The 22,757-nt window shown below is 41.1% G+C and overlaps 1 protein-coding gene across 22 annotated transcripts in view; it reads right to left on the bottom strand.

The window, feature by feature from the left end:
- The window catches only part of DLGAP1 (DLG associated protein 1), a gene marked incomplete at its 5' end in the record, with an annotated part of 693,962 nt that overhangs the window by 70,114 nt on the left and 601,091 nt on the right, over positions 1-22,757 (bottom strand). For 12 of the 22 annotated variants that reach the window (XM_080685502.1, XM_080685519.1, XM_080685513.1 and 9 more), the window contains one exon: positions 12,057-12,086. The exons of the other annotated variants lie outside the window; for them this stretch is intronic. In XM_080685502.1, coding sequence (XP_080541628.1) covers positions 12,057-12,086 — 30 coding nt within the window. The remainder of the gene's footprint in view (positions 1-12,056; positions 12,087-22,757) is intronic. 22 annotated transcript variants of the gene reach the window in all.

Raw genomic sequence — 22,757 nt, 5'->3', positions numbered from 1 at the left:
TCCAAGAAATAGAGCACAAAGACCCAGGCAGCTGTTACTGGGTACTCCTCCTCCCTGCCCTGAAAGACAAAGGAATGATTTTCCAGAAGCAAAGTCTAGCCACTACGCAACCGGATATGCAAAAAGGAAGATCCAAGGCCGTGAGCCCTTGAATCTGCCAGTGCCTGCCTCACAGGGCCTGGCCCTCTCCCTCAGCGGGTTTCATGGCAGCGATTTCTACCTCCTACTTCCTGAAGGACATAGCTTTTCATTCTCCTCACTCACAGCAATCCACATGTAACCGCACAGCAATGCTGCGAGGGCATTGACCAGGTGTTATATGATTGTGTCCTCTGCACTATAGGGGCCACGCCTTGGCTTATGAGCTTTTCAAAAGGATAACATATCTGAGTCTTGGAAAAGAGTCACTGTCATTAAACCATGAATAAATCTGCAAAATCAAAACTAATAAAAATTTAATTAAATGCTGTTATAAACTAACATTATGTCAGCATCACTTACTGTTAAACTATTAACAAAGTTCCATTACATTTTTATTTTATTTTTTAATATATCTTATTGATTTCAGAGAGGAAGGGAGAGGGAAAGAGATAGAAACATCAATGATGAGAGAGAATCATTGATTGGCTGCCTCTTGCATGTCCCTCCTGGGGATCAAGCCCACAACCCAGGCATGGACCCTTGACAGGAATCTAACCTGCGACCTGTCAGTCTGAAGTCTGATGCTCTATCCACTGAGCCAAACCAGCTAGGGCTCCATTACTTTAAAAAAAAAATGTTTTTATTGATTTTTAGAGAGAGGGGTGGTGAGAGGGATAGAGAGATAGAAACAGTATTAAGAGGGAAACATCATGGATTGGTTGCCTCCTGCACACCCCCTACTGGGGATTAGGCCTGCAACCTGGGCATGTGCACTGACCAGGAATAGAACCTGAGACCTCTTGGTTCATGGATTGATGCTCAACCACTGAGCCACACCTGACAGGCTAAAAGTACTTTGTGGATTAAAAAACTTTTTTTTCATTTTGTGAGGGATTCTTATATAGGTATGATTACCAAGGAATCACAGCTAATCAAACTGAATAAATTTTGCATACGTAAATTTAATTATAGACAAAAAATGATAAAAAATCTTTCAAAATATTTTCAGAAAACACATCATTTAATGGGGATGTGGATCACTATAGTATGTTGGAAATGATATAGGGTGGATTTTCTAAAGGAAGCAGAGCCCAGGGCCTCGGATGTTCCTAAATCACATGATTAACCCTACCCCCCCCCCCGCCACCCCCTCCTCCCCCTGCCTTCAATGCAGGATGAGGACAGGATGTCACACACAGAGGAAATGGTTTGCCCAAAGCGAGCCAATAAGTACAGAGGTGAAACTCAGAACCTCACCTCCATGGCACAGTGCTGCTTCTGTTCAGAGCCCTCTGGGAACTGTCTCCACTAGTACCCACATCCCTTTCTTGGATCGCCTAGACCAGTGGCCATGGCTGTAGACACACATTCTGGAGTATGTTCACTTATCTGTGCTCCATCGTAATTATCCACAACAACTCACCAGCCATTCCCTCACCCAATCCTGTGAGACCAAAAGCATTTGGTCCTATATGTAAACCTGGAGATTTCATTATGTGCCATCTCCTTTAGACAGTTTATCACAAACTGAAGTAAGGCCACTTTTAGCCCTATCAGGAAACATAGGTACTGTGGACTGTAAAGGAGGGTAGTACAGTGGATAATTTCAAGGGTTAAACTCAGTCTTAGGTTTGGAATTCTATGACCTTGAATTAGGAATTTCTCCATGCCTTGGTTTCCTCCTTTATAAATAAGGTGATAATAAGAATCCCTCATGAGTTGCTGTGAGGTTGCTATAGTTACAAACATAAGAGCTCATCAAATGTTAGCTCATGGTATTATTACTATCAATAGTATAGGTCTTCGTCCAGGACCTAAAAAGTACACTGAAGAGAGAGGCTGGTGGAAATACAAAAGTTATAGCCCCATGGAGGTGCATATGGCAATATGTGGTAGCCTGGGTCTCCGAGAGGCTGTGTGGAGCAGACCTCCTGCCAGCCTTCCAGAAACATGTAGTATGAGTTATGTTTAACCACTGAGATTTGAGAGTTGTTTGTGGTTGTAGCAAACCTTAACCTAATTAATGTAACCTTTGACCTAGCAACTGCAATTCAGAGATTAATCTTGAAGACATACTGGATAAAATGAGATGTATACAAAATCATTTAGTAAAGCATTGCTTGAAATAGCAAAATATTGAGAAAAATCTAAACATGTGGCAAAGAGGAAATTGGGTAAATGATTTGTGATACATCTATATAGTGGAGTACTGTGTAGTTGTAAAACATAACCAGGAAATTCCCTAGGGAAATGTGGAAATAGTACCAAGACATTGTTAAGCAGAAAAAAAACAAATTGTTCAATATTGTATACAGTGAACTATCCTTGGTGTAACAAAGGGGAAAACACATATTCATAATGCTTAAATATGCTACAAATATGTATCTATACAGAAGAAAGAAAATTGATAATGTTGAGTTAAGGGAAATGGAAACTGGGCATGGAGTCAATGCATTTTTCCTCCTGTATTTTGATTTTTGAGCGATGTGAATATTTTTTATTAATAAATAAAATAGATACTAAAAATAAATAAAATCCCTTACTGGCTATTTATTACCCATAGAAACCTTGATAATGTATCTCCATTCCCACTTCATGCCTGGCCATTTTTCCCTCTGGGCTCAATGTTTCAGCCACATCTGATTCCCAGAGGTGACAAGTGGTTTTCCTCCCCCGTCTGCGTCTGCGAGCTGGCTTTGTTCACCCTAGTGAGATGCACCTCCCTCCCTCTTTGCCTTCTGTATGTCTTTCAAGACCTAGACATCTTCCCTGAGGCATCTTTCTAGTCCACCCAGGCAGAGTTTCTAGACTGACTTCTGTGGTCACATAGCTCCTTTTATATACTCCTACTGTTGAATTTTTATTATATTAAATTTTAATTCTCTCTTTGCATAAAAGCTGCCTCTTCTGGATAGTAGGACTAGGTCGAGTTCATCTTCCTATCCCCATGGCCTGGTATAGGGCATGGCAAAGTGTAGGCATTTAATAACTTTATCCATTAATTTTTCTTAAATAAGTAGATTACTAACAATGAAGTAATAAAATGTTATGTTTGGAAACAGAGTTAAAACTGCTGCATATGCCTGGCCAATGTGGTTCAGTGGTTGAGCACCGACCCGTAAACTAAGAGGTGCCCGGTTTGATTCCAGGTCTGGGCATATACCTAGTTGCGGGCTCGATCCCCAGTAGGGGGTATGCAGGAAGCAGCTGATCAATGTCTCTCTTTCATGGATGTTTCTATGTCTCTATCCTTCTCCCTTCCTCTCTCTCTAACAATAAAAAAATACATTAAAAAAAAAACAACAAAAAACTTGTTGCAGGAAGTTATGCTACACAACAATAGAACCAATTACAGTGGGCTGATGTGGTGTGATCACGTGATAATCATTCCCCCAAACATTGTTTAGGAGTGGTGACTCTTGGATTTAAATATATAGACTATAGTTGTAGATACATAATATTTATTTATGACAGTGAAATTACTACAGTGCTTTTTCCAACATATGGCCTACTCACAAAAATTAGTTGAAAATAACAGCGAATTTATAACAAAAAAACTGTTAATCCTATCTACTAAAGAGGGAATATGCTAATTGACCATCATGCCCTCACAAAGATGGCGACACCCATAGCCAATAAGGAGGGAATATGCTAATTGACTGCCCCACCCTCAAAGATGGTGGTGCCCACAGCCACAAGATGGCGGCGCCCAGTCCCCTCAGCCCTGCTGGGGCGACAGGTGTGCGGCACGGCTGGGCCTGCCCCCAGGCAGTTCCAGCTGCTCCATGCGCCTGCCTCTGGAGTCCCCCACTCCCCTCAGCCCCCCAGCCACCCAGGGCCAGCCCGAGGCACAGGCAAGCCTCGGATGTTGGCTGCCCAGCCGCACAGGGCTGCCCGAGTCTGAGGTAGCCAGGACCAGCTGAGGCTTGCGCTGCCGGCAGTGACGGCAGCAGAGGTGTGATGGGGGCCTCGCCTTCCCCTGATCACCGGGTCGCCTCCTGCCCCTGAGGGCTCCTGGACTGTGAGAGGGGCAGGCCGGGCTGAGGGATCCCCCGCTCCAGTGCATGAATTTTCATGCACCGGGCCTCTTGTATAATTATAAGCAAATCTTGGTTAAAAGCATTTTAAAATTCACTGGGTGTTAATTCTCACATATGACATACAGACCATTAAATCTGAAGTCAGTTAAATCAAGGTCTGAAAACTTGAGGGTTTACTGTGTCTCCTCACAGGCACTGGTTCAACCAACCTTAAGCTCAACAGAGTTGTATCCGGTAGCCTTCTGTTTTCACCTAAGGATGCATGTTGGTTAAAACTAGGAAATACCTAAAACTCCACAAAAATTTCTCCAAAACATTTCAGATCCACTGTGGGGAAGCATGGAACTTGGTTGGAAGGTCTGTAAGGAGGAATCTCGGAAGGTTGGGGGCCGCTGGGGGGCCTGGCAGAAGGCGGCAGTCCCTGCCTTGACTTTTCCAACAAGTCTGACCCCCCGGGTGTTTTACTAGAATCTTTATGTTTAGACTTCTAAACGTCCTTGTTTGAAAGACACTACAGATACAGGTACTTTCTCAAGGATACTTACCCTGCTGATTGTATCTAGAGGTTAATTTTTGTTCAAGCTATTGTGACAATAAAAGCCTAAGGAAGCAGGCCATTGGGGCTATTTGCTCCTAAAGCAAGCTAGCCCCTCAGCCTCTCTTTCACAGAAACATGTGTCAGAGTAATCATTCATTGGTTGTTCAGGGTCTGCTGGTCAGCCCTGGCAATCTACAAAGCTTTTGGACTGGTATTTGATTTTACATTTCATAATAATATTATTGTAAAAATGCTTTGGTTTCTTCCTCTGTGAAACCAAACAAAAGTCATAATATATGTCCTTCCAAATTAAAGCAGTCATGGCTTCAACAAAACTATTGTAAATATAGCTGTGGCGGTATTTAAATCTGTAAGCATCTTAGTGGAACATGAAATACACACAGGATCAACATGAAGTTGATTTTACAGTTCATTTTACTGGGCATGGTGGATAATTTAAGAGACTGTGATTCCCAGGTTCATACAGTAGTAAGTGATTTCAGCAATTATCTAGATTATGGTGTGTCCTAAAATTAACATTAAGGTCAGACTATCATTTTATTTTATTTATTTACTAGAGGCCCGGTGCACTGATTCATGCTCTGGTGGGGTCCCTCGGCCTGGCCTGCGGGGATCGGTCCAAAACCAGCTCTCTGACATCCCCCGAGGGGTCTCAGATTGTGAGAAGGTGGTTCTTGGGTGATGCACCTCAGAATTGGGCTCCCTCTTCTCTGGTTCCGTGTGCCTCACCCAAGAACCACAGCTGCCAAGTCACCACAGCTGCCAAGTTACCACAGCTCAGCAGCTCCTGCGTCGAGTGTCTGACCCCTGGTGGTCATTTTGCATCATGGCTACCGGTCCAACGGTTGAACAGTAGGACGGTAGCTTAGGCTTTTATACAGAGAGATTTTTTTTTTTTGCTTTCAGACTATCATTTTAGATTGAAAATGTAAAGGTCATTTTCTGAATTTGGGACTCAAGTACAAAAGGGGCTTTGCTATCACTATTAAATTAGCCTCGAAGACTGCTAATTAGACCACAGTCCTTAAAAGCTGCCTTGTTAGGCAGCTTAATCAGTTCAGTTATTCTTTTTAAAGTAAGAACCTTGTTTACATTTAAAACTTCTAGTAGATTGCTAAAAATAATAAAAACAAACATATAGACATTACACTCTTAAAAAAACAAACAAAAGAAAGTAAATCAGTGATTCAATTGGCAGATTTTCCTTTACAGCTTGCCTTTGATTTATAAATTTCTATTTCTTGCCCCAGGGAGGGTAGTGAAAGCTAGGTTATGGTGCTTTAGCTGCAAACTGTCTTCTGGGTTATGCTAATTTGTTGCTATGTACTCAAGGCAGCTTATTCAGCACAAACTATTAGTTTTTGGCTACAGAAGGCTGCTCTCTGGATATCTGTGGTTGTTGTCACTTTAGTTCTCTTAATTCAAAAACTTCATATTCTTGATCAGTGTTGACAAATGGCACACTCAGGAACACAGTGAATTTATAATCGACTTCATAAAAAACATGATTAATATTGATGAAATCAGTCTTTATCTAACACTTTGTTGGATTAGCCTGAAAACCTTTCCTCTTCTCCTCACTACCTCCCCCTCACCCCACCCCCCAGGACTGGAAGAGCAGGTGAGGGGACATTCCATCTGATGGAAACACCCCCAGTTTGGGTTGTGATTGGCTCCTGGCATTGTTCACCTGGGAGACCACTCCTGGATCCACACAGATGTCATGGTTCCCAGCGAGGTGATCAGGAACTCTATTCCCTCTAAGTTCTTTCAAAGTGGAGAAGCAACTGTTTATGTTGCTTGTTTGTCTATGGCTTTGCCCCAAGTGAAACTGACTTCAGTGGTGCTATGATATAACCCTAGAGGAATGATCATTTGTTTGCCAGATCTTTGGACGCTGAAATTAGGAGAGATTCAGCGAAGTCAGCAGAGAAGAGGAAAGGTAAAGAAGAGAACAAGAGCTTATTGAGCACTTATTATATGCTGTTTACTGTGTTAAATCAGCTTGTTTAGCCTTAAGAAATAGAGATCTCCATTTTATTGGTGAGGGCAAATAGTGGTTACTTGCCAAAACTATAAGTGGTTACTTGCCAAACTAATGGTTGACTTTCTGTTGCCTGATGGGCCCCCCAACCCCGATTCCATGCCTTCTATTGCACATGTAGAAACAGAGGAGTGCAGCTGGGATACAGGAGGAGGAGAGGGAAGGGAGGAAGGGAAAAAGGAAAACCTAAAAAAAAAAAAAAAAAAGTGGGAGAGCTCTGAAATGCTGCCAATAGTTATTATTCCAGGTCAATTCTATCTGAGGTGAGGGTAATCCTAAGCAAGACCACAAACTAGGCATACCTTGTTTCTGGGTCACATTGCCCCATCTTTGCCATTTCAGGAAGGTCCTAGTTTTAAGAAGCTATTTGGTAAATTCTCAACTTAATTCTCATCCCTCAGAGACATTGCTATGTAATAGGAACATTTTGCCAAAAGTATAATGACAATTTTCTGCAAAATACATTTGAGAAGGGAACACTTATTTGCTTAGTAGGATGATCCAGCTTCCAGGTTAGCCTTGTAAGCAGGAAGTCTGTTGTTTTTTGTTGTTGTTTTTTAAATTGCAGAGACAACTCTCTCCAGTCTTGTTTTCAGTTTCTACAATATTGCATTTTTAGATTCCTGACCCTCCTTCGCATTTCACTCTGGGTTTTGGAATGGGGAGGAATTCCTTCCCTATCTGTAGCAATCTGGCTTGAAGGCCTGTAAAGAGGTTTTGTTTTCATTTCAATAGTAAATAGTGGAAACTTCATTCCAAATTTATTACTAGAAATAGGTTCATCAGCTATCTATTTGTTAATGGCTTTACCACAGTCTAACTTGACAAATGAACATATAGCTTTGCTTAAAAAGTAGAAAGACAGACAAAAATAAAATTCACCTAGGGAGGAAATGACATCAATACATTTAGAATACTTTTTAAATGTTAAAACCATTTGGGGTTGCTATAGACTGAATATTTGTGTTTACCAAAATTAATACGTTGTAACCTCCAGGGTGATGGTATTAGGAGGTGGGGCTTTGAGGAGGTGAATAGGCCGTAAGGATAAAGCTTTCATGAATGAAATCAGTGTCCTTATAAAAGGGACTCCAGAGAGCTCCCGTCTACCTTCCACATGTAAGGGCACAGCAAGAAGTTGGTAGTCTGCAACCCAGAAGAGGGTCTTCACCAGACATCAATTCTGCCATTGACCAAATCTTAAACTTCCAGCCTCCACCATTGTGAGAAATAAATGTATGGCAATTTGTTAGAGCAGCCTAAATAGACTAAGGCAAAGGTATTTTGGGATTCATCCCGTGTCATGTGGAAAATAGAATTGAAGCAAAGTAAATGAGTATCCCACTCCTCAACACACAAGTAAAGTTAGAGCAGAGCTTTGCAACAGAAAAGCAGCTCTACTTCCACAGGTTTACAATACAGCTGTGAATTTTGAAAATGGGGACAAAAATTGCATCAAGTTTTTACTTGATTTATTTTTCCCATATTTGAGGATTTGTTGCAATTCCTGGGTCTGAGGCCATGAGGTCATCAAAACACCACCTTGGATGTGACACGAACCATGCTTTGATGGCTCATGAACCATGATGAGGGACAAATAAGACACTTAAAAAATATCTAAATAAAATGGAGTGATAAGAAGATAAAGAAAAACAGGTTTCACATGCCAGGGGAGCTTCTGTTTATGAAATCACAGCTGTTCACAGAGGTTTTACTGTTGACGCTCACCCGTTCACCTCTAGTGCTAACTGAAACCCCCAGCGTCCCCACCGAGAGGCCGTGGGGGCTGGGGGGCTGGGGGTTTGGGCAAGGGCTAAAGCCAAACTTCATTCCCTCATATAGGCTTTGAAAAGAACTTGATGTCATTTTGGAATCTGGCCTACCTACCAGGTAGGAACAAATCACCTTTGAGGCAAGTCTCATCACGGAACACACCTTTGGGTATCAGCTGCAAAGCCCGTTATTAGCCTCCATTGCCTCATCTTGCCCCTTCAGACTTGCCGCCTCCCTGCCCGAATGCTCCCCACTCCCCTCATGTCTGGACTCATCTCCTCATTTGCTGGATAAAGAGCTTCTGGTTGGGGCTGGGCCCTCCCTCCCTGGAAAGAAATAGCTGCCTTCGGAATATCAGAGCAGTTCTAATCAGGCGTGACTCAGCTCTTCCGTGACCTCTGTGTTCATTTTTCCTCAATTAGGCTGCTGCACTGGTCCTGCTTGTGGAAATATGTGTCCCTCCCTCCACCTTCCCCCTCCTCGCTCAATTTCAAGAGGAAAAATCCCTTTTAAGAGGAATATTTAGAATTCTTGCCCTGGGATGGTTTTTCTCTCCTTGCCATTGCCCTTACCATCTCCCCTTCCCCTCAGTTTGCTGTCTGGATGTTTCTCCCTTACACCAGTGTTCTCAGAGTTTGGACTTATCAATCTAAAATTAGATTCCAGAATTCTTCACCGTTATCGATAAAACTTTGCAGTTCTTTCTTTCCAACTTGTTTTTCCCCATTCAAATATTTCTTTATTTCAAACTAAGTAAAGCATCGATGCGTGTTTCTGTTTAAGTATAATTTTAATTTTTTAACATGTGGAAGGGCAATTCACTTTAATCTTACCATTAATGTGATGCAGGCTTTTTCTTTCTGCTGAATTTAAAAGCTTATGTGAAACTGCAAAATGCTGAAGGGGGCACCCCTGCTTCAGAAGAAGAGGAGGAATAAAACTGCAAGCAAAATTACTTGGTAGGAAGGAGCAAATGGAATCTGTTGATTTTCTCTTATGACTTTGTTTTATTTTTTTTAAAGAGAGCAGAAAAGGAAAAGATAACGCACCTAAAATAGTAATGCTATTTTCAGAGTTCTAGGATAATCCAGAACAGAGGCACTTTTGAAGAAAAAGAAATAGGTTTCATTTCTGGCAGTGGATCCGGCCACTGATTTGCATATTCCTTGACATGATAAGTTGTATGACGATGCCTTGAGTTCATTCCACAGATGGAAAATAGCAAGTACAGGAATTAGCTAAATATTCACAGGGACTACCATCTGAGGTTTGATTTGGAATCAAGAGAGAGTGTCCGACACACATTTCACTGAGCATGCTTGTCAAAAATCTCACATTCCAGATGCACCAAGAATGCATGCATTGAGCACACGCACACCCCGGCCGACAACTGCATCCCAGGCGGCCCCTGCAACACACATGTTCTAACACAGTTACAACAGAGCATGCTCCCAAGCCTTCAACAGCCCTCAGCCAATCAGCTGCCAAAAGGATGCTCAAGCAGCAGTTGAAGTGGGCCTGGCCTCTGGTATCCATGGCCACTCCAGAGAACTTCCTGTGACTCAGAGGAGGTGATGAGGAGGCTGTCAAAAAAAGCCCCCAATAGTCAGCCTGCTTCCTGTCCTCATTATTCCTTACTCTCATCTTTCTCTGGAGACCATATACCTGTTTTAGGGGTTCAGATAGGCCACGCTACCTAGTAGTAACAGTAGTTACTAGGAAAATAATGAACAGAACAATGGATATAGCTGAAGAATAGTTTTCACGTTATCGAATGTTCTCTTAGCTTTCTAAAAAATTTATCTTGTTTTTCTGTCCTTTTGTTGTAAGCGGAATACTGTGCTTAAGCCAAGCAGGCAATGTAAAGCTCCGACTTCAAGGCCGTTTCTTGATAAAACATCAAACAGCCCAGAATGGACCAACAGCTATCTGGAATTCTACAGATAATGAACTGAAACGCGGAGCCCGCTTGCGTGGGAGTCTCTGCCTGCAAGGTCTTTCTCATGGGCCTGCTTGCTTTTGCTGCCGCTTCTCCTGTGCTTTGTCGGGCACGGAGAGCTTTGGAAAGCCTCTCACTACAATTGCATGTTACCGAGCGGGGGGAGGGTGTATTCCTGCTTAGCCTCGCAGAGCCCGAAACATGCCCCGTGGCCACAGTGGCTCCCGGAGGCCACATCCTTGTGCTCCTTCCTCTCGACCGGGAAGCACCACTGCCTGCACCTGCTCCTGGTCCCTGCCTTGCCTTAGAGGAGCAGCATGCTTTCTGCCAGGCGTGTCAGAAATATCGCCTTTGAAACTTTGTTTTGAAAAAAAAATGCGATGGTACTAAATCTACAGAAGGCAGAGTCCCCCACTATGGACTTGCCAGCCCAACAGGTATGTTACTGAGCCCTTTTCTCATCCTCCAACCTTGGCACTCCAGCCCTCCCAACCCTTTATTTGAGCCAAGCGGATGGTCTCACCACTCCAACCCCCTTGCATTTTCCCCACTCCCCACCTCCATGCATTGCCCATTCATCAAGCCACATCACCCTTTAAATGTGAAGACTCACCTTAAACCCCACCACCTCTTCCAAGGAGCCTCCCCTCCGAAGCATGACTGACAAACTCCCAATAGATGAGAACACACACATCCCAAAACAAACACAGAAACTCACAAAAAGAGAAAATTACACATTCTCTACTTTCAGATATATGCGTCTATGAGGGCCAGGGAATCAACTTTATGCCAATAACCAATTAAACAATGAGGTATTAACCATTTCAAACAATGAGGTATTTTTAATCGTCTTGGGGGTTACTCAGCAAAATGCTGCTACATGTCTTCTCTTCCCCAATGAATCTCCTCTTTCTTTAAATCCCTCTTCCTTTTCTTCTCAGCTTCTTGAATGCATAACTAACGGGGACTGCCACTTGCCCCATATGGATGATATGGAAAACACTTGAGGAAGCTGGGCCTCGAAATCCTCCTGGGTGGTGAATCACACAGCTCAGGAAGAACCTGCACTTGCGCCTGGCAAATGCCTTAGCCACTTAATTTTCTCATCAGGAAGCCTGGCTGACTACGGGCCTATGTATTCCTGGGCAAACATGTCTGCTACGTTGGCATAAGGGACTAAAACACTGTAGAGAAGACTCTGCTGAAAGACTAGGGGCAAGGCTCCTGGTAAGACCCAATGTCCAGCCTCAAAGAGGGCCTTTGGAGAGCCAGGGGGTCCCTACAGAGCCCTGGATCTGAGGCAATCACATCAGAAAATACAAACAGATATGTTCGCTCGTAAATGCTGCCCTCTCGGGTCAGCGTTCATGCCACTTGTGGAGGGTGGAGAGACTTGTGGCAGAAAATGATCAGAACGAGGAGAAACACAGATGGAATGGCAATAGCTGGCAATTTGAACATGGCACCAAACACCACTGCCACAGAAGCTTACTTAGCTATAAAGCCACGCTATGCAACCTTGAAGCAAAACATTACTGATTTTGTGGTTGTAAAACATACCTTCAACTGCAGAACTCAGTTTTATGACACCTTGAATAAAAACAAAAAGCGGCAGTTATATAATGGACCCGAAATATCTTTTCCAGTCTTCTCTTAACAAACACATGCTTCAGATCTGGACCTTTTTTTTTTTTCTCTGGCATTTTAGATAATTTAACTAAACATATGTTGACTTCAAGAACTAAGTAACTTTCAGTCTGTGATTAGACATCATGGGTGTCTTCATTTCCCCAAGAAAATCATTCAAGGGAGTTTTTCATGAAAATGATCTCACATGTTTCTGGGTGAAACAAGGCCAATCTGTCTGTCTGACTATTTCTGTACATAAATCACGCTGGATAATGGATTAATAAAAATTCCCACAACGGCCACCAGCGTCTAGTACTTCCTATTTATGACTGTGTATAGAGATCCTTTGATATAGGCTGGAGCAGGATTTCTGTTGAAATATGTAACAGGTGGTTAAAAAACATGGTGTGACCTGGCAACCCCCTTCTTTGGGGTGGTTGGGTTGCAGGCGTTTTCTGGTCTGAGTGTTAGGCAGTCCCGCTCCCTGCAGGTCAGACAGGGAGAGGACTACTTGAGCATGCCAAGTAGCAAGTGCACATGACCCTTGTGCTTTTTGGTGAATCCAAAGGTAAAAATACAAAACTAAGATAAATTAGACCTGCTTCAACGATTTGATTTAAAAAGTATTTTTTTTGTAAGTAATAGTTTTAAATAAACAATATTCCCCCAATTCTCTGTGATAGCCATGATCTGTAGGTTGAGCAAAGATGTCTACAGCTTTGTTTGGTTGACATCCCGGTTCTCTTTGAAGTTGGAGGAGTTTCAAATTAAAAATGGAAACAAAATTAATAAACCAAATGGGCTTCAGCATGAACACACTCTGATTTTAGCAGATTATGTTCACAAAAAGACCAACTGGCTCTCTATCATAAATTTCAAGTTACCTGTTGAATTTCATGTTTCCTGCAGACCCAGTAGTGTCTGTCTGCTCAGTGTTTAACAAGGGACTCTCCAGGGGAAAAAGTATGTATACTATATGTATATGTGCTTATTATAAATTTTGCTAATATGAATGATGTGTAGTACACAATCTATAAATAATAATAGAATATACAGTACTCTTTATTGCAAGTTCTATTAGAGCCAATTGACTCTCCCATAATGCTTCTGTTGATTTTGGCCAAACACTTGTAGCAACAGCCAGCAAACCAACCATGATTTGACAAATTCATGCATTGAGTAGCGTCCCAACTGCTCTTTTCCCCATAAATTTATTATCATTACACCTTTTATATGATCTATTGTTAAACTATTTTTTACGTTCATATAAATTATTGTCATTAAATTAAAACTCTTTCAACTTCAACACCATGCAGATACTCCCACCATGACCTATTTCAAGCTTCCCGTTTGATGTCACTGAATGTGGAGTTGAGAAGTGATAAGTAGTAGCAACACCATTGTATAGTATTTCATTGTACAAGTACAGTAGATATAAACAACCTTAAGAGTATAGATAGCAAAATGTAGTTAGATGATTATGATGTAAGGATTTTTAGATATTTACTACCTTTGTTGTGTTTTTTGTTTTTTTGGTTAGTTCTCACCTGAGGATATTTTTCCATTGATTTTTAGAGAGAGTGGAAGGGAGAGAGAGAGAAACATCGATGTAAGAGAGACACATCAATTGGTTGCCTCCTACACAAGGACCGACCAGGGCTGGGGTTTGAGCCTGCAACTGAGATATGTGCCCTTGACTGGAATCGAACCCGGGACCCTTCAGTTTGCAGGCTGAGCCAAACTGGCTAGAGCTATTACCTTTGTTTTTAATATAATTTATTTAATTGTAAGTTTAAATGATTTAATTAGTAATAATGGCTGTGTTTAATAATGGACTCACAAAATTTCTGAAAATGTAACAACTGGCTCTCCCAACCTGGTCTGAACCAGGTCTAGCATAGCATTATCTTAACTGATGTTTCTTTCTACTCAGGCCCAGAAAAGAAAATCTTAATCTTCAAAATACTTTCTGAGTTATTCACAAAGAGGATTATAATTTAACTGAACAAGCTGAATGTGAATAAGCTTAGTATTTACTATTACTTTGCCAGTAATTTCAAAACCTTTTAAACCTATCATATGCAAAAGTATACTGTACATAGGTCACTTTGGAAATAACAGTCATTGGCAATCAACTAAGAGCACAACCTAAACAGAGTTGGCATCCTTTTGGTCAGGTGACTATGCCAAGAGGTATGAGTCATTGGCTTATTAAACAATGATCCTGTCTTTTGTAAACTGTAGAATCTTTATACAGGAAACCAGGTCAAAATATTGATTTTTTTTTCAGCCGTATTTGTTTTTGTGTTTAACCATGTTGTCAGCAACAGTGAAAGGACAAGGCACTCTAATCAGTGTGTAGAAATAGGCGCTATACAAGTAAAGCAAGAAAATCTAAACAAGCTCTTATAGGAGATGTGGGTGGAGATGGACCAGAGCCCACTAATGCATTTGTTGGGTAAGGGGAAAAGATAAGTTAAAAAACAAATAAAAGTCTGACTTTAGGACTCCAATTATAAAGGTTATCTTAATAAAAACTTTAGTGATTCATTAGCTCCATATGAACTGTTCTTATTTTTTTAAAACTCAAATCAAGCTTTTTTTTTTTTTAATAGTAAGATAGGCCTTTATATTACAAGTAACTATACTATAGTGAAAATAAAAAAGTAGCTAAATCTAGTTGGGTAGCTAATATTAACATTTTACAAAAAATTATAGAATGTGTGAAAATATATGTTATCTTATAATAGGAATAATTTTTAAAAGTTTGAATATTTAAGAAATGATTAATGTTGATGCTGAAAAGTTACACGTAGCACTACTGATTTCCAGGACACACAATAGACATTATCTGGTGACTGGCTGACAGTGACATTGCCTGGAATTCAGGGTGAGCCATAACACATACACATATGTACTGTATATACACACAATGGATCCTACCCTCCCCACCCCACATTTAATTCTTCATAGTTTGCAGAAGTGTTTGAAAAATAGAAAAAAAAAAAAAACACAAAAGAGAGGAAAGGAAAAGAAAACAAACTGTTCTTTCCTCAACTTGATATCTTCAGTGTAGTAAAATTCCCAATCTTGTGGGTGATTCGTGCAGACCATGCCCATTGTCTTCCTATAAGTCAGAGCCAATAACTAACCAGAAATGCTTTCTGCAGCAGTTCTCAAATTCCAAAGTTACTCCACCGTCTTTCCTACCACTCTCACCTAATGATTAATTTCAATTGATCTAAAATAATTCTTAGGAGAAAGGGTCAGGTTAAAGTGTGAATGACGAAGGCTCACTAAAACCCTCCAATGATACCTCACTGTTGTTGAAATACTAATCAAAATTTTAACCCTGGCCATCAAGGCCCAATGTGACATATCCCTGCTTATTTTCCTATTTATTCTACTTCATCTCACTTGACTTTCTCTTTTATTCAAGACTAGAGGCCTTGAATAAAAGAGAATAAGGCCCCCTGGCCTGTGGGATGGAGTTGAAACCGGTTCTTAACATTCCCCGAGGGGGCCTGGTTGCGAGAGGGCACAGGCCAGGCCGAGGGACTCCACTGGTGCACTATGGGGCCGGGGAGAGACATGGGAGGTTGGCCAGCTGGGGAGGGACTGTGGAAGGGCTCCAGGGCATGGGCAGCCCTTCTTGCTCAGTCACAATCGGCCAGACCCCAGCAGCAAGCTAACCTACTGGTCAGAGCATCTGCCCCCTGGTGGTCAGTGCATGTCATAGCAAGCGGTTCATCAGCCTTAGCATATCATTAGCATATTACTCTTCGATTGGTTGAACAGCCGACCCGATGACTGAACACTTAGCATATTAGGCTTTTATTATATAGGATGTTTTAGTCACTTCTGTCTTCTTTCTGTTCTTTGCAATGCTAATGACTTTCTACCCCTGGCTATTGCACTTGCTGCTCCTTCTGGCATAAATGTTCTTCCCTAACCTGCCAGTCTGCCTACAGCTAGCTCTTTCTCTTCTTTCAGATTTTACTTCAAATGTCACTTCCACGGAGAGTTCTTCCTTGATTACTGTATTTAGAGCAACCTCAGTAATAACTCTCTAGACCAGGAGTGGGGAACCTTTTTCTGCCAAGGGCCAGTTGGATATTTATAACATAATTTGCAGGCCATACAAAATTATCAACTTAAAAATTAGCCTGCTATATTTGGTCAAAGATTTAATTAACTCACCCCTAACGACTTGGCAGGGCCAGAACAAACGATTTTGTGGGCCTTATACAGCCTAAAGGCTGGACATTCCCCACCCTTGCTCTAGACCATCTTTTTCTTTTATTTTTTTCATAGCAGTCATCACTACGTAGAATTATCTCAGTGACTTATCATTTGGTTCCTTATTTATATCTATTTTTCTCATTAGAATTAAGCAAAGTGAGGACAGAGACCTACCTGCTCTGCCTTGCTTGCTGCTGTAACTCCCCTGACTAGAACAGTGCCTGGCATAGAGTAAATATTTAATAAATATTATCATTACCAAGTATTTCTAGGTATCCTAAAAGAGGATTTTATTTATCCCAGCAAATGTACTTCAAACTTGTTATCTTAATTGTGGATATTGCTGACTAGAGTCCTCAGATTTCATTATAATGACCACTGTCTGTTTAACTCAGAGGCTAGTTTTCATGGAGGTGAACATTGAGGTGTGAATATACATAAGTTACAGTAGTTAATTAGGTTTCAGGATTATAATATTAAAAAGGTACCTAAGAAGTAAGTTTATCAACTAGTTGGAGACAGATAATGTCCTAAATGGACTTCAAGGAATATTAGCTAATTGATTTTATATCCAAATATCTCTAGAATCTACAGTTCTCACCTCTACTGTCATCACCCTAAGCCAAATTATCATAGCCATGTTCACATGACTGTGCATGCTAAGAATTGAGAAAGAGGAACTAAGGAAGAGCCATTCAGTTTTTAATATCCTCCTTCCAGTGCATTCTTACACAGCAGCTGGAGTGATCTTTTCCAAAGCAAGTACAATTGTATGATATCCCTCACTCCTTTAAAAATGTTATATGGCATTTTATAATTCTTAAGATAAAGATAAAAAAGCTTAACATGACTTGCAAAGCTCTTCATGATGTCACCCTTGGCAGAATAAGTATGGCTACAAGTTCCTCCCTACAGCTGCCATCGAGAGTTGGGGGCTATGTGCCTTCTTCTTGAATCCAGGCAAGCTCTCTGACTGCTTTGACCATTAAAATACAGTGGAAATGATGCTCTCCTAGGGTCTGTGCCCAGGCTTTATGAAACAGACAGCTTCTTCCTCTTGTCTGTTGGATTGTCCCTCTTGGAACCCTGAGATACCAGGTGAGAAGTCCTGGGATTGCTATGATGAAGAGGCCGGGTGCAGACGTTCTGATAAACCATATCAGCTGAGGGAAGAAGCTGGATGGCCTGGAGGAAACTGTTGATGAAAGCTGGGAGGGCAGAAAAAAACTGACCTTGGAGATAGAAAGAAAATGCAACTTTTCTGATGTAGTGGCAGAAAGTTTGGCAACATTATGACCTGTAGTAACATGGAAAGTAGAAAATATACTTAATGAATTATTAGATTTTAGTGAGAAGATTTCTAGGCAGAATGATTAAAGTGCCAATTAGTTTTTTTTTAAAAAATAGTTGCATATAATAAAATATAGATAAAGACAAGTTAAAAAAAGACAGTTTTCAAACAATATTTAGAGAAAATATAGAGCTAGTAATTGTCAGATTAAAGAAAAAGGTAAAAAGGTTTCACATTTCTAGCCTTTTTAAAGGCAAAAGTCTCTCAAAGTAAGAAATTGATTGAGGGTGAAAATCATCTTAAGGGTATGGCTGTAAGACCCTTTTATATGATTTTAGAAATATTTAAGCATGTGCCTCATAAACTTATACAGAGACCTAAGGGCTTCTAAGAATCCTAAGGGTATTGTTCCACAGCAGCCTGATTCTGAGTACAGGCCAAAGAAGGACCTATATTGAGGAGAATTGTGGATGTGTGTTTTGTCTAAAGGAGTAAAGTCTAATAAGATTCATAGGAAGTCCACAAAGATTTTAAGAGAAGTGAATTAGAGGATGCATTATCAGCTTGGACAAAAATGGGCAGTAGTTCAAAGTGAAAGAGTTTTGAAAGGCCCCAATCTCCTATGGTCAGGAAATAGGCTAAGAAAATTATACAGCTGCAAATACCATTTCTTATGTTCTATGGACTGAATTGTGTGCCCTCCTCCCCATTCATATGTTGAGGTCCTAACTAATTCCCAATGATGGTATTTGGAGATGGGTCCTTTGGGATGTGATGAAGTTTGATAAGTTCATGAGAGTAGGACCCCCATGATGAGAATAGTGTCCCTATAAGAAGAGAAAGAGAAAGATATTGTTCTCTCCACATGTATACACCAAAGAAAGGCTATGCTAGCACACAGTGCAAGACAGGAAGTGTTCTCACCACAACCTGACCATGCTGGCACCCTGATCTCAGACTTCTAGTCTTCAGAATTGGGAGAAATAAATATCTGTCGTTTAAGCCACCCAGGCTATAGTAGTTTGTTATGGTAGCCTGAGTTGACTAATACTTTATACAAACAGGACAACTCAGAAGGTGCAACCAAGAGTTTGGAGGGTGGAGACAAGAGTTGCAGAGAATCATTCCCAGGAAGTGGGACTGGGACCTCTGGTTAAGGGACTGGCAACATATGAATTTCAGAATTGCTATGTACCAGTGATGGCTATGTGCCTCTTGTTCCTCTGCTCTTTGAATGAAAGTGCTCATTGCATCGATTTCAACTCTGTATCATTAGTCTGTGTATGGAACAGATGCCTTTTCCTTTTAGTTCACAAACCTTCATACTGAGAGAAACTGTACTAGAGAACTACATCGAAGGAACTTCATTAGCCCCTGGACCTTATTTAGATGATAAGAACCTGAATCTCAAACTTAAACTTCACGCCATGAAGAGATAAGATTTTTGGAAGGCTTTAGAAGCAGTGTGTATATTGTGCTTTACAGAGGAACCTAAATAATTTGTGTACAGAGGATGAACCATAGCTGATTAAAAATGGAAACTGTTAAATTAATTGAAACTGTTCCAATTTCAATTAATTTAAACAGTAGAATACAAATTAGGTATGAAGAAAACAATTCTGCAAGCAGTGGGAATGGAGGGAACAGAATCTTTACCCAGACATCAGCACTAAGGCGTGCAACCAGTCCTTCCTCCTTTGGATGAAGGGTGCAGTAGGAAGAAGTTCACAATCTAGTTAGAAATTACTTCTAAACTTAAACTTAGGAATAATGTAAACAATTTGAGCACCCCAACTTCCTTTAGATGCTCAGGAAAGCATCCTGATTTTCACCAAAGACATAAGTGTGAGTGGGCACTGATTGATTTTGTTTTGTTTTTGCCTCTGCACTCCTGTGTCTACACACTCCTGTGCCCACACACTCCTGTGCCCATACACTCCTGGGCCCACACATTCCTGAGTCCACACATGCCCAGCAGCCTCCTCTTCCTGCACCCGGGTTATAAAAAGGAATTTGGGCAACTTCAATTGTTCTGAGCTGCCTGCCATTCTCCTTGACCTGGGAGGGCTCTGTGGCTGCTTTGACCAATAAGTGATGCTCTGCTAGTAGGGGGCCCAGAACTTATGACTTCCTATCTTTTGGATACTATCGCTGGGAGCCCTGAGCTACCACACAGGAAGTCTTGAAGCAATGCTGGAAGTGCCACTTATAGGTGCTCTGTTCAACTGTCTCAGCTGAGCCTACACTCCCAGACATTGAAACTAAGGTGCCAGGCGTGTAAATAATGCCATTCTGGACCCCTTAGACCAGTCCAACCTCTTGCTGAATGTGGAACAGAAGAATCACCCAGCTGAACCTTGTCTAAATTCTTGACCTATGCGACCCCAGGTTATAATAAAGTAGTTGTTTTTAACCTGCTGAACTACACTTTGGGGCAATACTAGCTATGTAGTGACAGGTGTCCCTAAATTCTGACCTCACCTTACATCAAATGTCTTAGCTTTCTGTACAATAGCCATACTACTCTTTTGGTTCTCTGAATATTAGCATGATATTAATATTAACATGAACGTTAACATCTCCTCACCCTTCCTGGTCTTTCAGCTCTTAGTTTACAAGGATTTTCTCAGGAAAGCTCTCCCTGACCCTCTAGGTGAGTTTCATTGTTACAATAAATTCTCCCTCAAGAACTGTATTTCTTTCCTTCAGAGCAATTACCTCTGTGATTATTTCATTAATGCTGGTCTCCACCTCTAGATCGTAAACTCTGATGAAGAGAGAGCAGGACTCTTTGATCATCACTGAATTCTCAGAGTCCAGCAGTGTGTCCGGACAAAGTAAGTGCTGAGCAAATATTTATTAAGTAGATGAATGAAATATTTGATGCAGCTGATAAGGATTCTCTCCTTACCACAACCTTTAATAACTGTGCCACGATTCTTCTCTCACATATGGTGCACATTTGGATTCAAAGCCACTGTAACTGGGAAAGACAGTGTGACATGATATTAGGCCACTGCTCCTGCCTTGCTATTGTCTGTGAGGGCAGCTCAGCACAACTGAAGTTGCCGGAAGTTCCTTTTTATAACATGGTGCACAGAAGAGGAGGCGAAAGGTTGCTGCTGGGTGTGTGTGGGACGGGAATTCAGAGAAAAAAAAACCCAAAACAAAATCAATCAGTGCCCGCTAACATTTATGTCTTTGGTGAAAATCAGGGAGCTTTCCTGAGCATCTAAGGGGGTGCTCAAATTGTTTATATTATTCCTTAGTTTAAGTTTACAAAAAATTTCTAACGAGATTGTGAGCTTTTTCTTGTACCCCTTCATCCAAAGGAGGACTGACCAGTTGCACGCCTTAGGGCTGATGTCTGGGTAAAGAGTCAGTTCCCTCCATTCCCACTGCCCGAAGAATTGTTTTCTTCATATCTAATTAGTATTCTACTGTTTTTTGAAAATGCATTTTTCCCAGTTATTTAGTCCTGTGGATGTGGAAAATAGATGATCTATTGGAAATAGTCTTTCTTAAAACATTTCTGCTCTTATTTCATTAAGTTTTTAATTTGTCATTTTTGTCGTAAGTGAAATAAATGTTCTTATAATTTATTTCTGAACATGCCCTTATAGGTATCAATAATTGTCCTTTTATTTCCATTTTGCAACTTAAAAAGTATGTTCCTTTGCCTTGTTGTGTTTCTACTTAACACTAGTCATCAAATGGGTCCACGTACAATATTTCATTAAATGAGTTGAGAAGAGCTCCAATCAAAGAAAGGGAGATTACCAATTACCCATAATGTTCCTGTTCTTTTTAAACGAAAACACTGCCAAATGGCAGGGTTGCTATGTAGACAGATATGTTTCATGTCCTTTTAGTGAGTGCAAACACTCTGGGATTTTGCCTGTTTCTACTTCTCTGATGTATCCTCCCTCCCTAAGTGCACAATACTGCACTTGTACCTTTTGAACATGTAACTGATTAAAGAGTTGGCCAGGAGGTAGATGTAGGCACACCTTTGATCTCTCATCCTTGGGGGCCAAGGGAGGGCAGACACCTGGCGCTGCCAAGCGGGAAACAAAACACAGCCCGAATTACCTTAAAGGGAACCACAGGTCTAGCCAAAGGTGCAGCTGGATTGGCTGAATGGGCATGGAGGGAGGAGAGCCCACACTTGGGCAGAGGCTACAACAGAAAGTTCCAACAATATGATTCAGACTCTCTGGGGGTTGGTTAGGATGACCATTTCTTAGTCAGAGGACTGGAAATATCGGGCAACTGCATCAAGAAAAAATGAAAAGTAATTCTTTTGCAAGGAATATTGCAAAATGTTCAGCTGTGCACATGCTGAAAGGCAATTCAGGAAGCTTTCAAGGAAAGGATTTATACACCGTTTTCCCCCCTAGCAGAACTCTTTTGTTTCTTAAGGATGTCTGTCACCTTTACACCAGGATGTTGTAAATGCTCTTAGTGAAAATGAGACATGAGCACTTCCTATGATTTCAGTGAAATTGCATTGCCCCCTGGCGTCTGTGTGCTGTTGTTACACCATCACAGTGAAAGTCTAAAGAATGCCAATCAAGCTGAGTAAGGCTGTAGCTTCCCGTCTTATCTTGATCACAGAATATAGTTTGAAATATCAGATGTAGACATGGTTTAATAAGACCTGGAATGAAATTTTGAAATAAAAACTCTTTCCTTTGCCATCCTCAGCAGAATCTCCTGAGATTTTCAAATAGCTTTGAAAAGGGATGGATAAGATTCTAATGGGCAAAATTGAATTCATGAATGGTCATGTGAGTGGCTTCCACACATCTCCCCATTTTCCAAGAACCAACTCAAATATCTCCTGTGCTATAAAACCCTTTCAGACTTCTCTTTGGCATCTGGTACACACCTGAACTGTCATGCCTTTCTCTGCCTTCCTGCTTCCTTCTCTGATGGAAACTTGAAAGTGGGATTACACCTGGTTTTTCTTTGTATCCACCATGACTACCACAGTGCCTGGCAGATGGTACATGTCCAACAAAAATGTGTTGTTTGTTGGTTGCATACAACAATGCTATTCACAAAATGATCCAAAGTATTTATTGATTAACCGGTTA

The sequence above is a fragment of the Plecotus auritus genome (assembly GCF_963455305.1).
Source record: "Plecotus auritus genome assembly, chromosome: 8".
NCBI classification, from domain to species: Eukaryota; Metazoa; Chordata; class Mammalia; order Chiroptera; family Vespertilionidae; genus Plecotus; species Plecotus auritus.
Note: the sequence above shows the minus strand (reverse complement) of the source record. Positions and strands in the feature narration are given on the sequence as shown.